This window comes from Scomber scombrus, chromosome 5, assembly GCF_963691925.1.
Source record: "Scomber scombrus chromosome 5, fScoSco1.1, whole genome shotgun sequence".
Classification (NCBI taxonomy): Eukaryota; Metazoa; Chordata; class Actinopteri; order Scombriformes; family Scombridae; genus Scomber; species Scomber scombrus.
In genome coordinates this window covers 25428563-25448984 of record NC_084974.1, presented here as the reverse complement: position 1 = coordinate 25448984, position 20422 = coordinate 25428563, and the positions used below count along the sequence as shown (strand labels likewise).

At 38.6% G+C, this 20422-nt stretch overlaps 1 protein-coding gene across 1 annotated transcript in view; it reads left to right on the top strand.

Annotated features, from left to right (window-relative positions):
* The first annotated feature begins 340 nt into the window (after window positions 1-340).
* Window positions 341-20422, top strand: part of rasa2 (RAS p21 protein activator 2) — a 30371-nt gene continuing 10289 nt past the window's right edge. Inside the window, exons 1-12 of the mRNA XM_062418762.1 lie at window positions 341-791; window positions 3465-3588; window positions 9719-9822; window positions 9923-10017; window positions 12396-12472; window positions 15028-15111; window positions 16228-16300; window positions 16448-16524; window positions 17055-17156; window positions 19381-19534; window positions 19851-19999; window positions 20306-20420. Of these exons, the coding sequence (XP_062274746.1) occupies window positions 734-791; window positions 3465-3588; window positions 9719-9822; window positions 9923-10017; window positions 12396-12472; window positions 15028-15111; window positions 16228-16300; window positions 16448-16524; window positions 17055-17156; window positions 19381-19534; window positions 19851-19999; window positions 20306-20420 (1212 nt within the window). The 5' untranslated portion in view covers window positions 341-733. The remainder of the gene's footprint in view (window positions 792-3464; window positions 3589-9718; window positions 9823-9922; window positions 10018-12395; window positions 12473-15027; window positions 15112-16227; window positions 16301-16447; window positions 16525-17054; window positions 17157-19380; window positions 19535-19850; window positions 20000-20305; window positions 20421-20422) is intronic.

The following is a 20422-nucleotide window of genomic DNA, read 5'->3' as shown; positions in this document are numbered from 1 at the left end:
ATGAAAACATCTGAAATCCTGTATGATGTGTTCAATGAATATGTCAGTGATATATGACCCAAATACATATAATATTGTTGCCAAATGCAGATATGTTGGAGATGACAACTGCAATGGATGCTGACATCATTTTCTGTAGCACATATTTCTATTAAACTGCTGTTTTTTAGCTGTATAGGTCGAAAGCACTTTTAAAAAGTGGATATTAGCCTGCTAACTTTTTAGAATGCTGATAGACTAACTAGCTATGACGTGCTTGCAAAAAAAATTACTATTTTGTGCGCGTTTGTTTGTAATTCATTTACGTTTTTGAGCTTGGTGAATTTTTGCAGTAGTGGTTATCAACTCTTCGAGTTTCATACATCTTAAACTATGTTAGCCTTAACACATACGGACAGGTTGAAGCGCTGGTATGTGAGATTAGCTGGCTAAAATAGGTGTACAAGTTGATCCTCCGCCCAGTGCTGCTGCTGCATACTGAGCTGCCACACAGGGAGACCTTAAAGCCCGCTTAAGACTCACACCATCTCCAGGCTGAAGTACTAGCCAAGGCAAAGGGGCTCGACTTTTGAGGAAGCTTGATCCAAACACATTGAGGCACCAGTGTGTACGGAGCCTGACGTGACGCGACAGTGGGGCTGTCTTTCCTCCACTCTGCCTGCCTGCATTCATAAACGGATATGATCAACCAGCGCTGAGCGCACCGGAGCAGCGACGACAGTCAACTTGGACCATGGCGGAAGAGGACGACACGGCGATTCGGATTTTACAGAGCCTGCGGGGGAAAATATGTAAGTTTGACTGGCTAGCCGATGTCCTCCGTCTCTCACAGGAGGGGGGAGGTCGGGAGAAGAGGCGAGTGGCGAGAGGGGAAGCCGGAGGGGCGCGGCGTGCTACCACCAGCCGACCGTGTGGAGGCATAGACAGCCAGTTCATCTGGTCGGGCTGCTGGTTAACGTCAGGTTAGCTTAGCCTGCTAGCAGCAGCTAGTAGCTGTGAATGATTTCATTCATGGGGCAGCGCTACGCGACCAACAATGAAGCTGTCCGAGTACACTGGGTGTTTATAATTATGTATTCGAAATGTTAACGTTTTCCAAAAATGTGGGCGTTTTGTGTAGACTTAAGCGTTCCTTGTAAGCTAAGTTAACGCTGTCGGCTAGCAGTCCACCGTCACTAAACCATTCAGGCATCTGACAGTCAAGTAGTGAATTTCTGTGACAATATAAAGTCATCACATAGGTTAAAGAGTATAAAAAACGTCTCAGGCAGCAAAACTCAAGTTAAGTCAGACGTAGCCAGCGTTAAATGTAGAGCAGTATCTATATCACAGCTGTCAATCATCGCACATATCACAATATCACACTGCTATGTTAGCTGATAGGAGAGGAAGTGATCAACCTGATGATCAGAGTTCAATATCATCACATAGCTGCACAGTTTCCCTTCAGTTTTCTGAATTATAGTCTCTGACCTGCACGTGGAGGCGGTATTCAAGACATTTTTAAATACAATTAGCAAGTCTCATCACTGATTAAAGGTCACCATTGGAACATGTTTGTCTCATTGCATCTGATGGAAACATTGGCCTAAACTCATACTTCACAAGCTGGTTTCTTCATCCTCATTCACAGGCTGGGCTGCGTGTCTGTTTTTTGAACGTGTAATCATGTTTTTTTTGACAAATTAAATTAGATTAACGCTGCCCTTCTATTAAACAGTTCATTCTAAATACTCCAGCACTTATGGTTCCTGTAATACACTTTTACTCCATATATAACTGGATGTCCTAAAAGTTGTATTTTAATGTACTCTCGTTGTTACATCCCACCACTGTGGCAGCACTCTCCCTGTGATGGTGTCTGAGATAATTGGTTATGGTTATGAATACATTTGCCACAATGTCATTGCTTCATCTTAATTAAGATGAAAAAAATGGAAACATTTTGTGTGTCGGTCTTCTTCTGTATTTACTGTCAGGGCTAAATAGTGTGGAAGGCTTGTATGCATAGGCACACAATAGGAAGACAAATGTCAGTTTCACTACTATGAATTAATGAGAAAACGGTAAGCAGAACAAAATAGAGGAACTATAATGGCATGTAACTCACTTTGCAGTCTTGCGAAACTCCATTCTTCCTCGTTGACGCTTTGTCCTTTTTCCTTTAGTCTGCATCAATGGAGGTGGCATTCTGTAAAGATGTATTATTTTCTAATAAGCATGGAAAACATGTACTTTTACAGATGTTTTCCTTTATTTGCCACATTATTGAGATAAATTCATTGGAAATCTAGCTAAATATCGAAATAGTCTGCAGCTAAATTGGGTATTGTTTAAGTATACTCTCTGACCTTTAGGTCATGGTTTTCACAGGGTGATATGCTTTTGTTTTAGTGGAAATGTTATTGAGGAGAGGAGTTGGCTGTAGGTTTGTTAGCCATAGTGTGCAGTTTGTGTTTGAGTCTGTGCATATGTGCTTATGTGCTCTACTCCCACTAGGTTATCCTGGTCCAAGCTTAGTGACAACTTGGCTGTTTTTACTGGCTACTCCTAAGATTAGCCACACACCATTATTAATAGCCTGTTAAATACTCAATCTCAGTGGTGGCTTTTCTTAATAAGGCCTTCACCTGAGTTTAGGCTACCTGTTCAATGCTAAAGGACCAATTTAGACCACTGTGTCCCCCTCTAATTCAGTCTAAATCTTACTCATTGTGAAGATATTGATATTGCAGTATTTTTAGTGACGCTGTTCAGCTTTCTGACCTTTTTAATTGTTGAATCTCTGCTTTATTTTGTGCATTATTCATGCATGTGTTGCACAAAAACCCATGGCATGTAATCTGGGGCTGCCATCATGCGTTAATGTAAGTCAAGTGGTCTGTGTGTGTGTGTGTGTGTGTGTGTGTGTGTGTTACAAAGGTGTTTGTCATTTGTGAATCAGCGCTGTATCGTCACACTGGTTATGCGGAGGAAGTCAATGTTTCGTGTTTTTTAACCACATATGAGACTCAAGTGTACTTCAGCTACATCCGCTCTGCAGCTTGCCCTGATAAACTGACAACAGCCAGTGTCCCCATATGAATAGGAGGATGTTGAAATATAAAAACAAGTTTTAAAAGTGTACCATGTTTGATTGCAATCGCAATAATATTAATTAAGACTAGCTTGTCTTGAGTCGGTGAATTCAACCTCAATTTTGTTTAATGCTAAGTTTGATTGTTTTTTCCTCCTCCTCTCCTGAAGAAGAAGAAGACTAGAAACTTGTTAATCCAAACTCTTCTCAAAATGGTTTTCATAGTTGCCAGAGTCTACACTTCCACTAAGTGTATTACAATGAATTAGCAGTGTGAAGATTTTTCAAACTATGAAACTCTTGAAGGTCTATATCTTTGGTGAAATGTGACCACTGTCATTTTGAGGCCAGTTGAGATGGTAACGATGCTCTTCTCTTGTTGTTGTAGGTGAAGCTAAAAACCTGGGTCCGGTCTCAGGTCCAAATCGACAAGGAAATCTCTGTACCTTTTCCACCATTAGTCTGGATCAGGAGGAGGTGTTCCGCACTAAGGTGTTTGACAAAAGTGTCAGGTAAGCAGATCACCCCTGAAACATTTTAATGTAGATTCCAGTTGACAACTTTATCTTGTTCCCAGTTAAAGTTACAGTTTTAAAGTTCTTACTGTACAGTTTGGTGTTGGTGAGCCTAACATTGCAGTAAATGGTTTGTTCTAAAACTTTACATTTACATTTATTATTTGTTCTGTTGTTGAGTATAAACTAGTGTCTGCATGTTGACACATTGTAAATTAATGGTTAAGTTTAGGGATGCTCGATATTGGCTTTTCTGCCGATATTCCGATATTGTCCAACTCTTAATTTCCGATACCATTATCACCCGATACCGATATATGCAGGCTTTTTACACCAAAACTGTTAGGTAAAAACATAACATATTTCCTATTATACCTAATTATTCCTATTATACCTAATTGTATTGTGATGCCCCACTGGATGCATACATAAATGCAACATTGCTTTCCAAATGTAAACACTGTCTGTGCAAAATAATAATAATAAACAACTTCAACTTAAGTTATGGAAAAAGTGCCAATATGGCACTGCCATATTTATTATGCTGCTTTGCAGTCGTTGCAAATTGCAAATTTACTATCCGTAGGACAAACACTTGGAAATAGTTCCAAACCACAGACATAAGCCCCGTTTCTGGAGGCGGGACCTTTACAGGAACGTCCTCTCACTCGGTCCTCTCAGCTGTTGTGTCTCCACAGCAGAGTAGGACCCAGATGGGACCCACTGGACTCATAACATAACAGAGAAAATGACAACGAGGAGGTAAACCTCGTTTCTGGTTTGTGTGTTTGTGTACATGGCTGTGGACGCTATGAACTTTTTAGCCACGGTTAGCGACCCACAAGTCTAGCGTGTTTTTGTTGTTGTTGTTGTTGTTGTTGTTATACGTCATCAAGCGCTCGCAGGTAAAAATCCCATGCTGCGTTCATGCAGGCTTGGAAATGCTGAAGCCTACATAACAAACATCGGTTATAAAAACTGATACCGATACATTTTTAAGTAAATATCTGTCATCCCTAGTTAAGTTTTAATTGAGATTATTAAAGAGAACTCTCAAACTCTGTTGAAAAGTTGAATAAAATTGGTAGTATTTGGTATCAGAAATGTATTATTGCAAAAAATAAATTTGAAAAATGGCATTTTTGGTGGGTTCATGACTAATAGCAGGAAGTATTAAAGGTATATAGAATTGTGAAAGGATTTACACATTTTAAACTTTTCTTTAAATTGCCAATGAGTGAATGAGTACTGTTTAAACTTAAAAAACGAGACCTTCACCGACTTTCTGGGTTGCCTGTAACAGTCAGTGGACTGATTTGTATTTGAATTACCCAAGTCAGAGTTTCTACAAAAATTCAAAGTTGTCACTTTTTACTGCGCTCCTGAGTTCCTTCCTCTCGCCCACTCATTTCAACAAAACAACAAAAAAACAGTGCTGTCCAACCAGAAACACCCTACAGATATTTGCTTTCCAGCTAATTTTGCAACAAAACTTAACAGCCAAAGTCGTTGCTAATGAGAGGGAATTTCTGATTCCTACATACAGAACCTTTAAGTTAGCTGTAGTAATAAAATGTAAACTGTGGTAAGTTTGGTAATCAATATTCAGGACAGCTCCCATCATTTAAAAGAGAAAAAAAAGAAAAAAAAAAGCCAAGTGTAGTTGTGTAGTGTGAATATATTCACTACACATTTTCCTGGTCAGTACTTCAGTTGACCAAATATAAGTCAACACATTTTCAGGGGAAAAGATTGCAGTTGTGTGTGGGAGTTTTAGCGTCTGGGGTTTTATCATGTGAGGTCATTGCACACCTCATCTATGGCAATTGATGTTGGCTACACAAGAAATCCAAACATCCCTCTTAGTATATGCGGGCGCAAGTTCAGTGTCTTTTTTTCTTCTTTTTTTTTTTCTTTTTTGTTTTGTTACTAATTTCCTCTTTGGAGTAAATCTTTTAACTTTGCAGTGAACATTTTGTATGGTTGCTTTAATTTTATGCTAAAATGCTTTATTTGGTACTGTAGGAGTAAGAGTAATATTTTTGTGCTAAAACAAATTATTTTTAAAAAGTGTTTTAGTTTGTGCTGCATCTCTCTTTAAATACTGTATACATTATACACTGAAAGCCAAAATTGTAAAAAATCTGAACTCTTCACATTCAAGGAAATGTGATGGTGTGTTCAAACCTTCGACTGGTACTTTATTTGTTAATGTAACTGTGTGTGTCAGTGCAGTGGTTGTTGGACTGGCATGATTACTGAAATTAGTATGATGACAGTAAAGTATGAAATGCAATGTCCCATTTCAGGAACGTTGATTTATCAACCAGGTATAATTTCTATAATGCACGCAGATTAGCCATGTATGTACAGTTTATTTGTCCGTGTTTTGGCTGCATGCTTGACGATTGCTTCTGAGCACAGTTAGTGACTGAGAACTTTGCTCTGGATGTAAGACATGGCTCACTCAAATGACACCAAAATAACTGTACAGTTATAATAACTGTTGTTATAATTTGTAAAATGTTCAGTTTGTTTTCGGGGCTGACATTAAAATTAAAATATATATATATACCTGTTGAGGACTCAGGACTCTGGTTTGTTGTTGGCCTATCGTGGGAGAAATGTTCAGTTTTAAATGTAGTCACTTGATCATATCTTAGAAACTGTCCATACATGACTCATAGCTGGACGTGTGTGGTACCAGCTAGAAAACAAGTAATTCTGTCTGAAATGAGCTGTTTTACCAATAGCTGCATGTTCACAGGCAGTTCACAGAAAGGTGTTTGAGATGAGCATCAGGAAGCCTTTTAGGTTTCTATCTACATCATTGCACATCTTACTGTAAACATGGGCCAGCCTTCTTTAGGTGTTTCGCAACCGTTTTTTTTTTTTTCTCTCTTGATTTCGGTGCCATTCAAAAGGATTTTACAGTCTTTGAGGAAGTGTGCCCTCCCACGCTCTCCCCTGTCTTTCTCTCTGTGTCACTCCCAACTACCTTAGCCTCTGTTTAGCACATCATAATAATCACTCAAATTTGGTGTTTTTTATGCAATGGTGCTTGACTCATTCCTATTGTATGGGCTCCTATTTCTAATGGTTTAAAGGCTGTATGGAACCTCTAATTGCAGCTAATCCCCTGGATAAAGCAGGCATGTTCAAACAGTCGTGGTCAAGTGGTTCTACCTAGCTGTTCTCACCTAATTTCAAAGCTAGGACGATGACAGAAAGGAAGGTAGGGTAGCACAGTGGGTGTATGTTCAAGTGTGTGCAGAACGGGGAGGTTACAAGTGCATAATTCCATGTGATGTTGAGTGGGATGTGTGGGTGTACGCTGGATGTGTCGGCCAAACCGAGCGCAGTGTCAGGCAAGATATTTCACCCTCCAGAGTGCAGAACTATAGCATTGATGCAGGGTTTGAAGAGCGATATGACCAGGCTCTCTTGGTACTAGTAAAGAGTTTTTATACAGAATTACCTGAGACATGAACCATGAAGTATAATTGATCGCGACACATGACCTATAAACTGAAGTTCCTGGTGCTGCTTTAGATTATTTTATGCAGGCATTTGATTTTTTTTTATCTCTTCTGCCCCCCTCAAAATCAACATACTTTCAAATTTCATCAGCTGAACTGTTCTAAGATGACTTGTAAGAAAAACCTGAACACGGATTGCAGTTGAACATATGAACAATTAATCCAGCACAACTTTCTAAGCACCATCCAGTCTGTTGGGGACAGGTGGTCCATCTGCAGCCAGCACGTAAATCGAGGTAGTGCTTAACCTACAATCAGTTATGTCACATCAAGCTGTCTAGCTCCCAGTCCTGGTCTCGAGGTAGTTACATTGGCAGGAGTGAGCGGCACAGATGCTCGGGCTCTCTTTGTTCCTGCCAGCTCCTACACAGCAGTCAATCCTGCTCAACACCAAGAGATCTAAACCACTCTGCTGCAAGTTTGGGCTGTACAGTGTACAGTGTAGCACACGTTGTTTTAAACCAGTAACACATTACGGTCAGGTCATCACAACATGATTCTACTGAAAGTCAATACATGATAACAGCCCTGCCTCTCACCAGCATGTTGGGAAAGGCTTCAGCCCCCTACTACCCAGCACAAGTGGGTAAAGAGAGTGTGAATGGACACATTTAATGATCATTATTATTATTTTTCTTGATTATTTTTTCTATTATTAATTCTATACAATGCCTGCTTGTGTATTTAATATTAAATAAGACCAAAAAATGTCAGCAGATTGTTACAAATAACATGTAATGATTGGCATCTTCCGCTTCAAAAAATGATTCAAGGGATTAATCAGTTATCAAAATAGTTGCTGATTAATTTTCTGTCGATTTAACAAATCAACTAATTATTGTAGCTCTAAATGGATGTTTAATTCTTCAGACCCTCTTTCTGTAAAATCAGATGTAATTGAAGACTGCTAGCTTAACTGTAGAACTGTAACGATCACTTGATTAGTTGATAAGTTAATGAACAGAAAGTACGCAACTGTTTTGATAATCGATCAATTCTGTAATTTTTCAAGCAAAACGGGCAAACATTGACTTGTTGCTGTCCTTCTATTGTTATGATTTGCTGCAGCTTTTATCAGTTTTACATCATTGTGAAGTAATGATAAAACAAACAATTAGAAGACGTCATCTTGGGCTTTGAGAAATTCTGATTTTTGGACATTTAGGACATTTAAGAGATTAAACAGTTATACCAGAATATTACTGGCAGATGATTCACAAATGAAAATACTTAATTGCAGCTCTAGTTGAAAGTGTCATCACAATTTTTCCTAGGTTATTTTTACTTGGTGCTTTGTTAACCATATGATATTTGTTTTCTCCAAATGATAATTCCCTTTCCAGATATTTTTATTGATTCTAGCTCCCACTTCATAGATTATTTTAACAGCATTTGTTCACTCTACAGTTGCATATTGAATAAATGACAAGAAATGTTCGGAGGACAATAAATGGCAACGGTGGCAGATTTAAAGCTACAACATAACAAGAACATTCCCCAACACAGTGATGAGTCATGAGGGCTCCCTGTGTCGCCCGCCTTCTGCTCAGACAGTTCACGTCCCAGTAAACTCACACAATCTTGTGTTTATCATACTTGGGCACTTATATGACTATACTGTTCGGTTTAGGCTGTAGCACAACACAACACATTATCCGAAACTTTTCTTTTTAATCTTTTTTCTTTTCAACCTAATCAGGGACCATAAATGTATCAAACTCTTCATCATCTAACAAGAGATTATTAATAAGGAATTTGAATTAGCAATAATCATCATTTATTATATAGAGTTACATTAAGTAAAATGACAAGGATATAGTTGAGAAGACTGCAAAAAGAACATTTGGTACATGAAGTGACAGACAGCAGTTGTTTGCCACATGCACGATTGTATTACTCACATTTCTTTATCATTTATTAACTGCAGCTGGTGTGAGTCACTGACTCTGCCTATCCCAGCTATTTCAAAAACTATTGAGTGCAGATGCTCACCTGTTTGGTACAGAGATAAAATACTGTAGACCTGGAATAGCAGCAGACCTAAATTTGATCCAAATCCCAGTATGTGCAAGTGGTGCAGACAGTCTTTCCAGAAATCAACTTGTGTGATGTTTTTGGAAGGAAAAGGAAATGCCTGTGTGCAGAGGATACAAGTTGCTTTTTTTTCTCCACATTAGCATAAAAACACTTGATCCTTCTTCTTTAAACAGATTAATTTGGATTGGTGGTAGTTGAAATAAAGTGCAGTGACTTTTTTTGTTTTTTTTCCCCAGACTGTAAGATTTTAGGACTAAATATGGTCATTTTATTTTTAATTTGCAGTGTAGAGATTCTTAAAAAAGTAATGAACTATACAGAAATTAGTCTGTATAGTTTGATAACACTAAAACAACCCATGTCAAGAATCAACAGTCTGGTTTTACTGATCATTGATTAATCCTATTTGTCATGGTTTGCGTAAAGTAACCCAGGTTATTGCTGCTAATCTGGTTGGTTTCACACCACCTACCACACACATTCTCACACACTTCTATTTTTCCCAAAGCCACAGTCTTGTTTGAGTTTAAACCTCTGCCTTTTGTTTGCAGCCCTTTCTATGGAGAGGACTTCTACTTTGAGATCCCACGTCCATTTCAGTGTTTATCCTTCTATGTTTACACCAAGAGCGTTTTCCAAAGGGACTTACCAGTTGGTAAGTCACAATAAGTACACTTTCACAAGTATATTTCCCTATATCAATAAATGAGTTGTAATTGCATATGTGCATGTTTGGGGTTTTTTTGTCTTTTCAGGCAAGGTATCGATCCGGAAGGATGACCTGTGTAAATACAGTGGGAAGGAGGACTGGTTTAGCCTTCATCCAGTGGATCCTAACTCTGAAGTCCAGGTAATCTCTAAGGAAGATGTATTTGGTGATGAGTCACAAACATGTTGGCACTCAAATGATAGCACATCACATCCTGAATTTAATGTAAAAACTTTGTGTTTGTCTTCCACATGCTTTGAAGTTGGCAATGAAGTTGTTGATAGTGACAACCGCTCACCTGCATGCTTTGATAACGTGCAGCACCCCAACATAACAAGCAGGAAATTCACTTGCATGTAGTCTAAAATTTGCATGCAGATAAGATCATTTCCATGTCAAAGTAAGGTTTAATAGTCTCTGCGCAGGCTGTCATGTTTTTACAGTTTGAAATGCAGAGACAGGCTCGACTCTGTTCATCGATTGGTTGCTGCTGTTGCTGTCAGCCCAACAAAAAAAAAACCAACCCACGTATCTGAGCAGTCCGGCTGCAGGAAAATGAAAGACAATATGCAAGAATCATGTCTGAAATATTTTTGCAGTCTTAATATCATGACATGAAGGAAGTAAAATAATTCTGTCCGACTTGCTGACTTTTAAGCAAGAATCATATATCTACAGGATTACAGTTTGCACATTGTTAACTCTTGTAATGTAAACTTGTGAAAATCGCAATCCATTGAAAGAAGGGATTTTTACAGCAGGGAGCTTTGAAGCTTTGTACAATGGAAAATCTTTATACTACAAATGATATATTCATATTAGTTCAATGATGTTGTTATTATAAAAGTCAATATTCATACTTCTGGTTAAAAGATTTGTGAGCAGCTTACTCCTGCCTTTGTTGTGACTGCGTACAAGATGGTTTGACTTTGCATACTACCTAAATCCAGGTAGTCATTCTGTTATGATACCAGCATGTTAACCTGCTCAAATCCAAAGTGGAAATATTCTGCTGAAGTTGATACTCTCTGGGGTTTACAAAGTAGATAACTGATGCTGTTGAACCCTGAATTATTTGATAGGAGAGTTTATTGGTGAATTGTAAACTCAGGTTTTAATTTATGAATTAATTTCACTCCTAAACTAGATCAGTTAAACTAGATCAGCTGGCTTCCTTTAGCCAGTTAAGTGGCTACTGCAGCATTGACTGATGATTATGACACTATACTATAGCTATAGTCCTGATTTATGAGGTGTTTGTGGTCCAATGTGTGTCTTATGTGTTGAAACTGTTGGGTTTCTTTTTGTTATTGCCTTTCAGCATTTTTTATCATAATTCCTTTGAGGGGTAAAGGTCTAGTTTCTATCACATATAGGGAATGAATGTGGGTTGTTCCGTTTCAACTGTATTTTTCTTTGATCAGATGTTTTGTGGTTTGCTTGTATTTGGTGAAACTACAGCACACTACCACTTCTGTGCTGCTGTAGCTAACATATTGACTCTCACTGCCATTAGCCCACGCCAGACTATTCTGGGTATGTGTTGCTACACTGATTCACTCACAAGTAGACACTTTCAACTGCAACGTTACATCAGTGAGAGATGGAGGTGTCATTGCAATGCTTGCTGGTTTGTAGTTAAACAGCAGCTGTGTGCATGTCCATGTAATGCACTCTGTGAGCTGTGTTAGGCTCATATCCTAGTGAACCTGCTCTGTTAATGAAGATAATTACAATAATAGGAATTGTATCAGACAAACAACAAGTAACATTTTGACCACATTCACTCCAAATGGGGAGGATTAGTTAGTTGTAATATGAGTGTTAATTTGCTCATTTGGTTAACATTATATAAGCTAAAAGGCCTATCTTGCATCAGAAAACTACTCGCCATCTCAACCAAGTGCTGAATTGCAGAGACAGAGTGCAAGTGTGTGGGCGTTTTTGTTTAGCTCTCTCACTCTCTCTTAGCTCTGTCTCTGACACTTCCGAAGGCAAGACCGGCAGCCTTCACCACATCTGACCCCATAAAGATCTTTTTGAATGATTACAAAATTCACAGCTGCTGTGGCTCCTGTCGCACATAGTACCTCCATTAACATAAAGCAGCACAAGTAGGACAGAGAATAACAAGACGCAGTTTAAAATGACAGTGAGAGAAACGGGTAACTTCTTTTTTTTTTTTTAAAGAAAGGCAAGTTATGAAAGTATTGTTGCATGTCTATAGTAAAACTGGTTCAAATGGAGTTAGTGGTTAGGCAGGCTGAATAATATAAATACATCCTACTTCTCTATCTTATTTGACCTCTTTAAGCTCATTACTGAATCAGTGATCTTTCTTTGGAGTAAAGAAAGACAAACCTGTATTCATTCACTGACGTTGACGTGAAAAGAAACCCATATTCTTATAACCTGGGATTTTATGAGAAACTTTTCACTCAAGACCACCAAGACACACATCATGACATGAGCCATTTGTAAGTTCTCACCTTTCGCTCTCCTCTCCTCATGTTTAACAGGGCAAGGTTCACCTGGAGATGAAACTGAATGAAGTGATCACAGAGAATGGCTCAGTAGGTCAACACTTACTAGTCCGGTGAGTACCTAGATTTCTCTCACGCCAGACAAGTGAGGTCATATCCAGTTGGTTATTGTATAACTTTGACAAGTTTGAAGTGAAATTGTAATCATGGTAGAATTGAAAAGTTGAGAACCGCATGAGCCCCTCCTCTGGCCTATGATCAAATCCTGCTTCCTCCTTTAATTCCTTCCTTCCGTTCTCATTTAATTGTGTTCCAGTTCTTTAAATTCAAGTTCAGGTTCATGTACAACATTTTAAAAGCAAGCGAGTTTGTGTTAAAATGCTTTATCATACGCATCTTATATGGTCACAAAACAAACAGAAAATACAGGTGAAAACTACCTACAAAACTAGATATGGCCTGCAATAATACAATGAAAAGAGAAAAGGCAAAATTAAAGTGATAGAACAAGACAATGTGTAAACTGTTGTTTGACCTTAACTATAGTATCAAACATATGGATATGACAAGCAATTATGAATATGGAAATAAATAAATGGACAGTCCTTCTAAACCATGCAGGAAATAGACTATTAAACAGACTTCAAAGTTGTTATTTTAGATGTGTGGTTTGAGACATGGGACAGTGGCACAACAGCCCCACTGTCCTGGCCAGTTAGGTAGTCTTATTCTACACTTTTCCTAAAGCAAACTAAATCAATGTTTAGCTTTGTGTCGCAGGCAACAACAGCAACTTGAGCTTACTGACAGAGGAAACCAAAAAACCTTCCTAACATCCCTTTTTTAAATAGATGTACGGAGGTAATCATTGATAAGATCATATCAGTCACCGATCTTTGCACTTAGTGGGTTGTTTTAAGGTTTGCGATTGTCACAACATAACTTTATCTGTTAGCTTTACCTCCTAAATGGACATCCGAGTTAGAAAAACAGAGCGCAAAATTGTTAGCAAATAATGACCGGAGACGATGGTCTGCACAAAAGAAAGCACTCATTGTGGGATAAAGTCGAGCATATAAAGAACGTGTACAAGTGTGCATGTGTGCACTTCTTGCTGCTGCACCCCTCCCATTCATACTTGGAGAGCAGGGTAATGCAGAGGAAGTGATGGCATCTGAGCAGGAAGCCTGTGCTTCATACACTGCAAGCACTGTGGTTTTTGCTGCCGTCATTCACTGTGTCACTCAGATTGTTTGCTTAAACTGTCACCTGCTCACGATCGGCCCTCCTCATGCTGTATGTGTATAGACGATGAAAGTCAGCCAGGCCAGACAGGATAGCATAGTTGGAATCACAGGTGCCAAGCTTATAATTTGCACACTTTCTATGTCTGCACGCCATCCTGTTGCAGTGCGATTACACAAGAGATTTAGGGAGCAGAGCAGAGCGAGGTGGGGCTAAGAAAGAAATAGATGCAAAGGAGACTATTGGGAATAATGTCATGACACCCATGAAGATTATACACAAACATCCTGACATTCTCCCTGCATGGCTTCTCCCTTTGGCCACACTTAGTGAAGAGCTCAATTCATTCTTATTCCCCGGTGGTTCCTGCTTAGCAGCCACATCCTGTTTAGGGTGCCGACAGTGTGTGTTTGTTGTCACCTGAAACACCAGTGAAAAAAGCAGTGGTCCCTGTGTGACATGAGCCAAACATGAGGGCAAAGCAGTACTTCTAAATGGCAGCTGTACCACCACTTTATCAATGCATAGTGTTTTTTTGTTTTGTTTTTTCATATTGTTTTTATATTGACAATCCAATCATGACTTTTCACTGTGTCATACTGTAGTATACAACATGAGACTGTTTTTTTGTTTTGGGTTAAAAGTAATTCATGGACTATAAAAGTAGTATTTATTTTAAACATAACCTTGTGTGTTTGTGTAAGAATACAAAAAAAAAATTATGATGCAATGGAAATTGATTCTTATCTTTTAATCGGCTATTACTTGACTATTTGACTTCATTTGCTTTTAAACTTTGTTGAAGTCGATGTCCACATTTGTCAGCTATGTAAGTTAATGTTATTCAGAAAAAAAAAATCTGAGACATCAGAATGAGTGTGAAAGCTTTTATGACTTTTGATTGTTCTGTTGTGGCTCATATGTGATACCTGGGGGGTAACAACAAAACGCAAAACTTTTTTTTCCGATTAAATGTCTGCTTTAAAAATAAAAATAAAAAAGCCACAAATGTGTTTAACAATGCTGGTTGTTTCTGAAATTGTTTATCCCTATTACAGTAAATAGTAAACTCCAGAGTTTGATAAAAGTCTCCTGGTTTTTTTTTTACTCAGTGCAGTTATAATTTGGAACATGGGGGATTAAAAGCAAATGCTTTTGCACCGATGCATCTGTTGAACCAACAAGAAATTATTTACCATTTATGCTCTGAAGGAAGCTGATCTCTCCCGAGGTTTAGATCACCTCATGCTTGAAATATTGAACATTATGTTCCAAGTTGATTAGCTGCACAGTATCATGTAGTGGAAGTTGCTCTCTAAGTGAAATATATTATAGACATGTAATGCAACTGGTGTAAATGAACATAATACTAAGAATAATTTGTTCTAAAATCACAGTAATTGTTGTATTGTGACACCTTTAGGATAATAGAGTGCCAGGGACTGCCTTTGATCAACGGGCAGAACTGTGACCCCTATGCCACCGTGTCACTCGTTGGACCTGCCAGGTAACTCTGAATTACACACACACTGCACTGTCACTTTGAATACTGCACTGTATATGGTTATTTTATTCTATGCATGTTCAAATGTTTTGTTTGTTTTTTTGTATTAAGTACAGAAGCAGTCTGTTTGCTCTGTTCATTTGGCAGTTTCGTATTACTTATACTAAACAGACAGCTGCCAATTTCTTTAAGTAAATTAAGAGATCATTTATATTTAGTAATTAGTTTTTTGTAACATTAGTTTTGTAACATCATTTGTAACATTGAGACAAAAATGTGAAAACATTACTGAAATAAAAATCTAAGAAAATGTTTGCCTAAAATATTTAGTTAATTACATCACAAGATAGTGTTATTCTGTATGTCGTCTATGTGCCCTATGACAGAGTCCTGCTCTCAAAGAAAATGTCAGTCAGTTAAGTCCAAAGTCAAGAACCCAGTTGTGCATCAACTAGCTTTTCTTTTTGTTTTGTTTTCACTGTTATTTAAATGAATTTATACAGTAGGTCTCACTGTCCAAAGCTCCTCAAGCAGGATATCTCAAAGCATCACAGCTCTGACTGTAAATTTCAACTCACCTGTTGCCACAAGCTTGGACTTTTGTGCAACTACTAAGACGAGATCTGAAGATCTTCCATTACATCCTGGCATACATACTGTGTCATGAGCTCAGCCAAGTAACCTGGAACCAGACTGTGTGGTGCAGTAAATATTCCCAGATGTACTACAGGGCAGCTAAAACTACTGTAATATGTAGAGAACTGTGGCTAAGGCAGGAATATAATTAATTACACTTAATTGACTTCATTTTATATCAATCAATCAAACTTTATTTATATAGCACGTTTCATAAAGGTTATTGTAGTTCAAAGTGCTTCACAGTTGATTGACAAGCTGATAATAAGACAGAAGTGTAGACCTGTACAATTTATAAATGTTCTTCAGTGCAGATTTTTTTTAAATCACTGTAATCTTGGTGCAAAGAACCAAAACCGAAATTTCAAAAGCAATGAAAATCATAATCTGTCATGTATACAGTCGTTTAAGGAACCTTTTGACTACTTTCTGAAAATCTTTCCTGAAGCTCATCATAAGAGTTTCTGTAACCTTTCTCCTCAGGTCTGACCAAAAGAAAACAAAAGTAAAGAAGAAAACCAGCAACCCTCATTTTGAAGAGACTTTCTTCTTTGAGGTAAATTGTGCACCTACACACTTTGCTGTCTAACCACATGATAGGCTTGTTTGTGTAAGTAAGCCTAATTATAAACCAGAGAAGCTTTTAGGCAATTTTCTGGAATGTATTGGAGATGCCTGAACTGGTTGACTTGTCCATCCTCAGGTCACACGGTCCAGCAGCTACTCTAAAAAGTCTCATTTCCAAGTGGAGGAGGAGGACATTGAAAAACTAGAGATCAAGTAAGTTTTTTTCCCCTCTCTCGTTTGTGCGTTTGTGTGACTCTTTCTGTCTGTCTCTCTCTCCCTCTCTCTCGTTCCCCCTCTATAGTCTTGACAGAAGAAAAATTATTTCTTAACAATTTGAGGACAAAAAAAGTGAATTTGGATCTGGTGTGTTCTGACTACTGATAGAGAGCCTTGGTTTCTGGTTAAGGATATGTGGGGCTTCCATCACAGCTCACTGGGTAAGACTAGACAGATTTAAAGGTAAACACTCATGCATGGCTTTGAGGTTTGGATTTGAGGTGATGTCATTGCACGGGTATTGTATTGGCTTTAATGCACCAAACAGGTAAGCACCAGAGGTGAATATTTAAAAAATTAAATAAAAAATCTGTTTGCAGTTTATTGGAAGTGGTTGTGTTTGTGCTGAACACACAGCAACAAAAAGGTCATGTTACCTGATGTGTATGTAGTTTGATTGTATTTTAACGTCACATGTTCATACATACAAATACATTGTCTCAGTTTGCATCCTCTACTTTTTGCAGAGTTGATTTGTGGAACAATGAGAATCTGGCTCAGGATGTGTTTCTGGGGGAGACGCGGGTGCCTGTCAAGATCCTGCGAAACGATCACATCCACAAGGCCTGGTGAGGACTAGACACAAGAAAATGACTTCACACTTTAAAGGATAATGGCTTTATACTTTCCAACGTCTCTACTGTGTCTGTGCCTCTCAGTTCCAAACCTGTTGGTTCATAAGAAAGACGTGAGGCTTTAAAAACAGGGCACAGATGTGTACCATCTTTTCCGTACAGCTCTTAATTCAGGCACTTTAGTCAAACTGCCTCACTCCTTTCATGCAGCCACATGCAGTCAGATCTTTTCACACACATAGACCTGTTGTTTTGCCTTAAAGGCTTTCATACACACTGCAAACGTTGTCAATGAATAGGCCCATTTTAGATTTTCAGGAAAGATAATAGGAGCTCTTTTAGTTCAAATGGGGCTAGCCTTTCTCTTTGCTAGAAGTTATTGGACTGTGAAACATGAGGGACAATGAAAATAAGTCCAGGGCTTCACTGTTCTCTCCCTGACTGAACTCTGATGCATTTTTTTTTCTTTATAAATGTGATTGTTGGTAATAAACAAAACCAAGCCAGAAACGTGTCACTGTGACGTCATGGCTTGGTCACCTTCCTCTTAACTACATACATTGTTTACACTTAGGAGCTGCTTTGTCTTTCTGTCCAGGCTCTCTGTCCTGCTTACCTGTTAAGAAAACTTGTACTTCTAAGTTTTGCCTTGTAGAAAGTGATTTGAAAATCTTCCTAGATTTCTCAGTGTTCTCCAGTTCTTTGTGTGTGTGTGTGTGCTTCCCAGCTTTGCGTCAGTGTAGGTGATATGGGATTATGCCAGATAGCAATCTGTTAGTACATGAGGGCTGCGAGTTGAGTGCGTGGGTGGCTTTTTGCATGGTGGCAGTACCTCATGTCCTATGTTTATGCTGGAAATAGTCCATGCGCACACATGAAAATTGAGCTTCATAAAATCAGAGCAGGTGATCTGTTGATTTCTTCAGAGAAGCAGCTCTGTGTGCCACGATTACAGATGAAGCAGCTTAAGGACAAAACCTTCAGTGCTTAAAGGCAGCTTTTAGAAGGACTGCAGTTCAACTCTGTGCTTAATCACTTTGTTTTTTGCTCCACCTGTTGGCTTCCAGGAAGATGTGCATGCAGCAGAAATATGAGCAATGTTCTCTTAACTATTCAACACATGCTTTAAACTGAAGTGGACGTTACTCATTCCACAAGAATTGTTAAACGACTGGGAAAAATAAGGAGCAGATGGCAAAGACAGTTGTTTGATTTATATAGTATAGACAGGAAGAGTTTAGATTTATTTAGTGGCACTTAGAAACCCCCTTTACGAGAAGTTTGAGCTGCTTTCAGAGCTACAGTAGCTACAGTTACAAATCCTCTTTAAAATATGCTTCACTGAATCTTTAGTACTAACAGCTGATCTTCTGTTTATATTGGGTTTTGGCTTTTTTTTCTCCAGCTTATAGATCGTCATTATGCTTGTTAAAATGTTGCTCTGTATGAGTCTCAAATGCAGTTTTTTCCAAAAGCACAATTGATCCAGTTAGAACACCATCATTCCAATGCAGTGTGTTCATATAAAGTCTGTTTCTTACATGTCGCTGTTTATACTGTTTGTTTTCATTGTTCACATGCGCATGTTCAGCTGACTTTTTTTAATTAAAGGTAGCTGCTTGCGCTTCCTTTCCTGTTTTCACACCAGGTCCAGGATATGTGCTTCCGAAGGGCAATATTTATTTTGTTTCAGTTTCCATTTTCAGTCCAATAAAGTTTAGGGAGCTTTTAATTTCTCCATTTTCTTTCTTCAGTTGCCTTTTAGCTGATAATAATTAGTACAGTTGGTTTCTGTTGTGCTGAGCAGCTGGTTTCAGGTCAGGAGGAGCGACTGTCCCATCAGTCGATATTTCTTTAATGCAGTAGCATAATTTAAATGATTTAATTCATTATTTAATATGTATGCAATTTATACAGTATGTTGTGTTGTTTATTGCTCGTTGTGATGAACGTTGATAGCGGTGCAGGCGGCAGTAGTCCAGAGTTACAACATACACTGTTGAGCCTTCTGAAGGTATATTTTAACACATCTGTGATTGGAAGTGCAAGAGATATGACTGACATTCACACACAGTCACCTCAAACATTCGAGCTTTGTCTCCTAAAATCTCCATTTCTTAGTAGTTTGATTAATCGTGGTATTGCACTGCATTGTTTTTTTTCTCTTCCGACAGAGCACACTAACAAAAAATCTGTCTGTCTTCCTGTGGTCTAAAAGGTATCTCCTCCAACCTAAAGGCAACGGCAGCAAGTGCAAGTCTGATGACTTAGGATCGTTGCGTTTGAAGCTGACCTACATAGAAGACACAGTGCTGCCATCTGCCTGCTACACACCACTCTGCAACCTGCTGCTCAAATCCCCAGATGTGAAGGTTGGACAATTGCTAGAATTATAGTAAATCCTTAAACGGAGACAGAAATTTAAAAAATAAAATAAAATAAAAAATCACACACTTGTCAGTGTTTATGTCAGTGTGCACTGGAGAAATTCTGGGGCACCGTGCTCTCCAAACTAACATATATCAGTCACATTTTTTCAAGAAAATGTTCAGATATTCTCATTGAATTCATTTGTTACTCTTTGTGTTATTTCTCTGTAAGTTCATACTCTTCTCAGTACAGTCAGTCTGTGTTATTTCCCTTTTTCACCCACTCACCTTCCGCACTTTCTCTTTTTGCCACCATCAGCCCATCTCAGCGTCAGCAGCGCACATCTTAGGGGACATCTGCAGAGAGAGATACGAGGCCGTTCTGCCTATGGTTCGACTGCTGCTCCACCACAATCGCTTTGTGCCTTTTGTCTCTGCTGTGGCAGTGTTAGAGCTGGACAACACTCAGTGAGTCATCTCACATGCCTACACTACAGATACGGTGTGGTGTTTGGCCAAACTGTTACTTCTTATAGCCTTAAGTTCTGTTTTTGTGTTATTTTTGTAGTTCTTGCCATCATTCCCATTGGCGATAACATAACCAAAGTCAAATTTAAAACAGAAAGCAATTTCAAGCATTTACAAGGGAAATTTGAATAATATATTTCAAAATTGGGCTGTTCTGTTTTTTGAATGTTCTCATTAAATCCATATCAAAAATGTTCATTAATGTGTGGAAAATCAGATGAGTGAATTACCTCTGTGTCTGCACAGGGAGGCTAACACTATATTCCGTGGCAACTCACTGGCAACGCGCTGCATTGACGACATGATGAAGATTGTGGGGAAGAACTACCTGGCTGTTACCCTGAAGCCTGTAATAGATGAGGT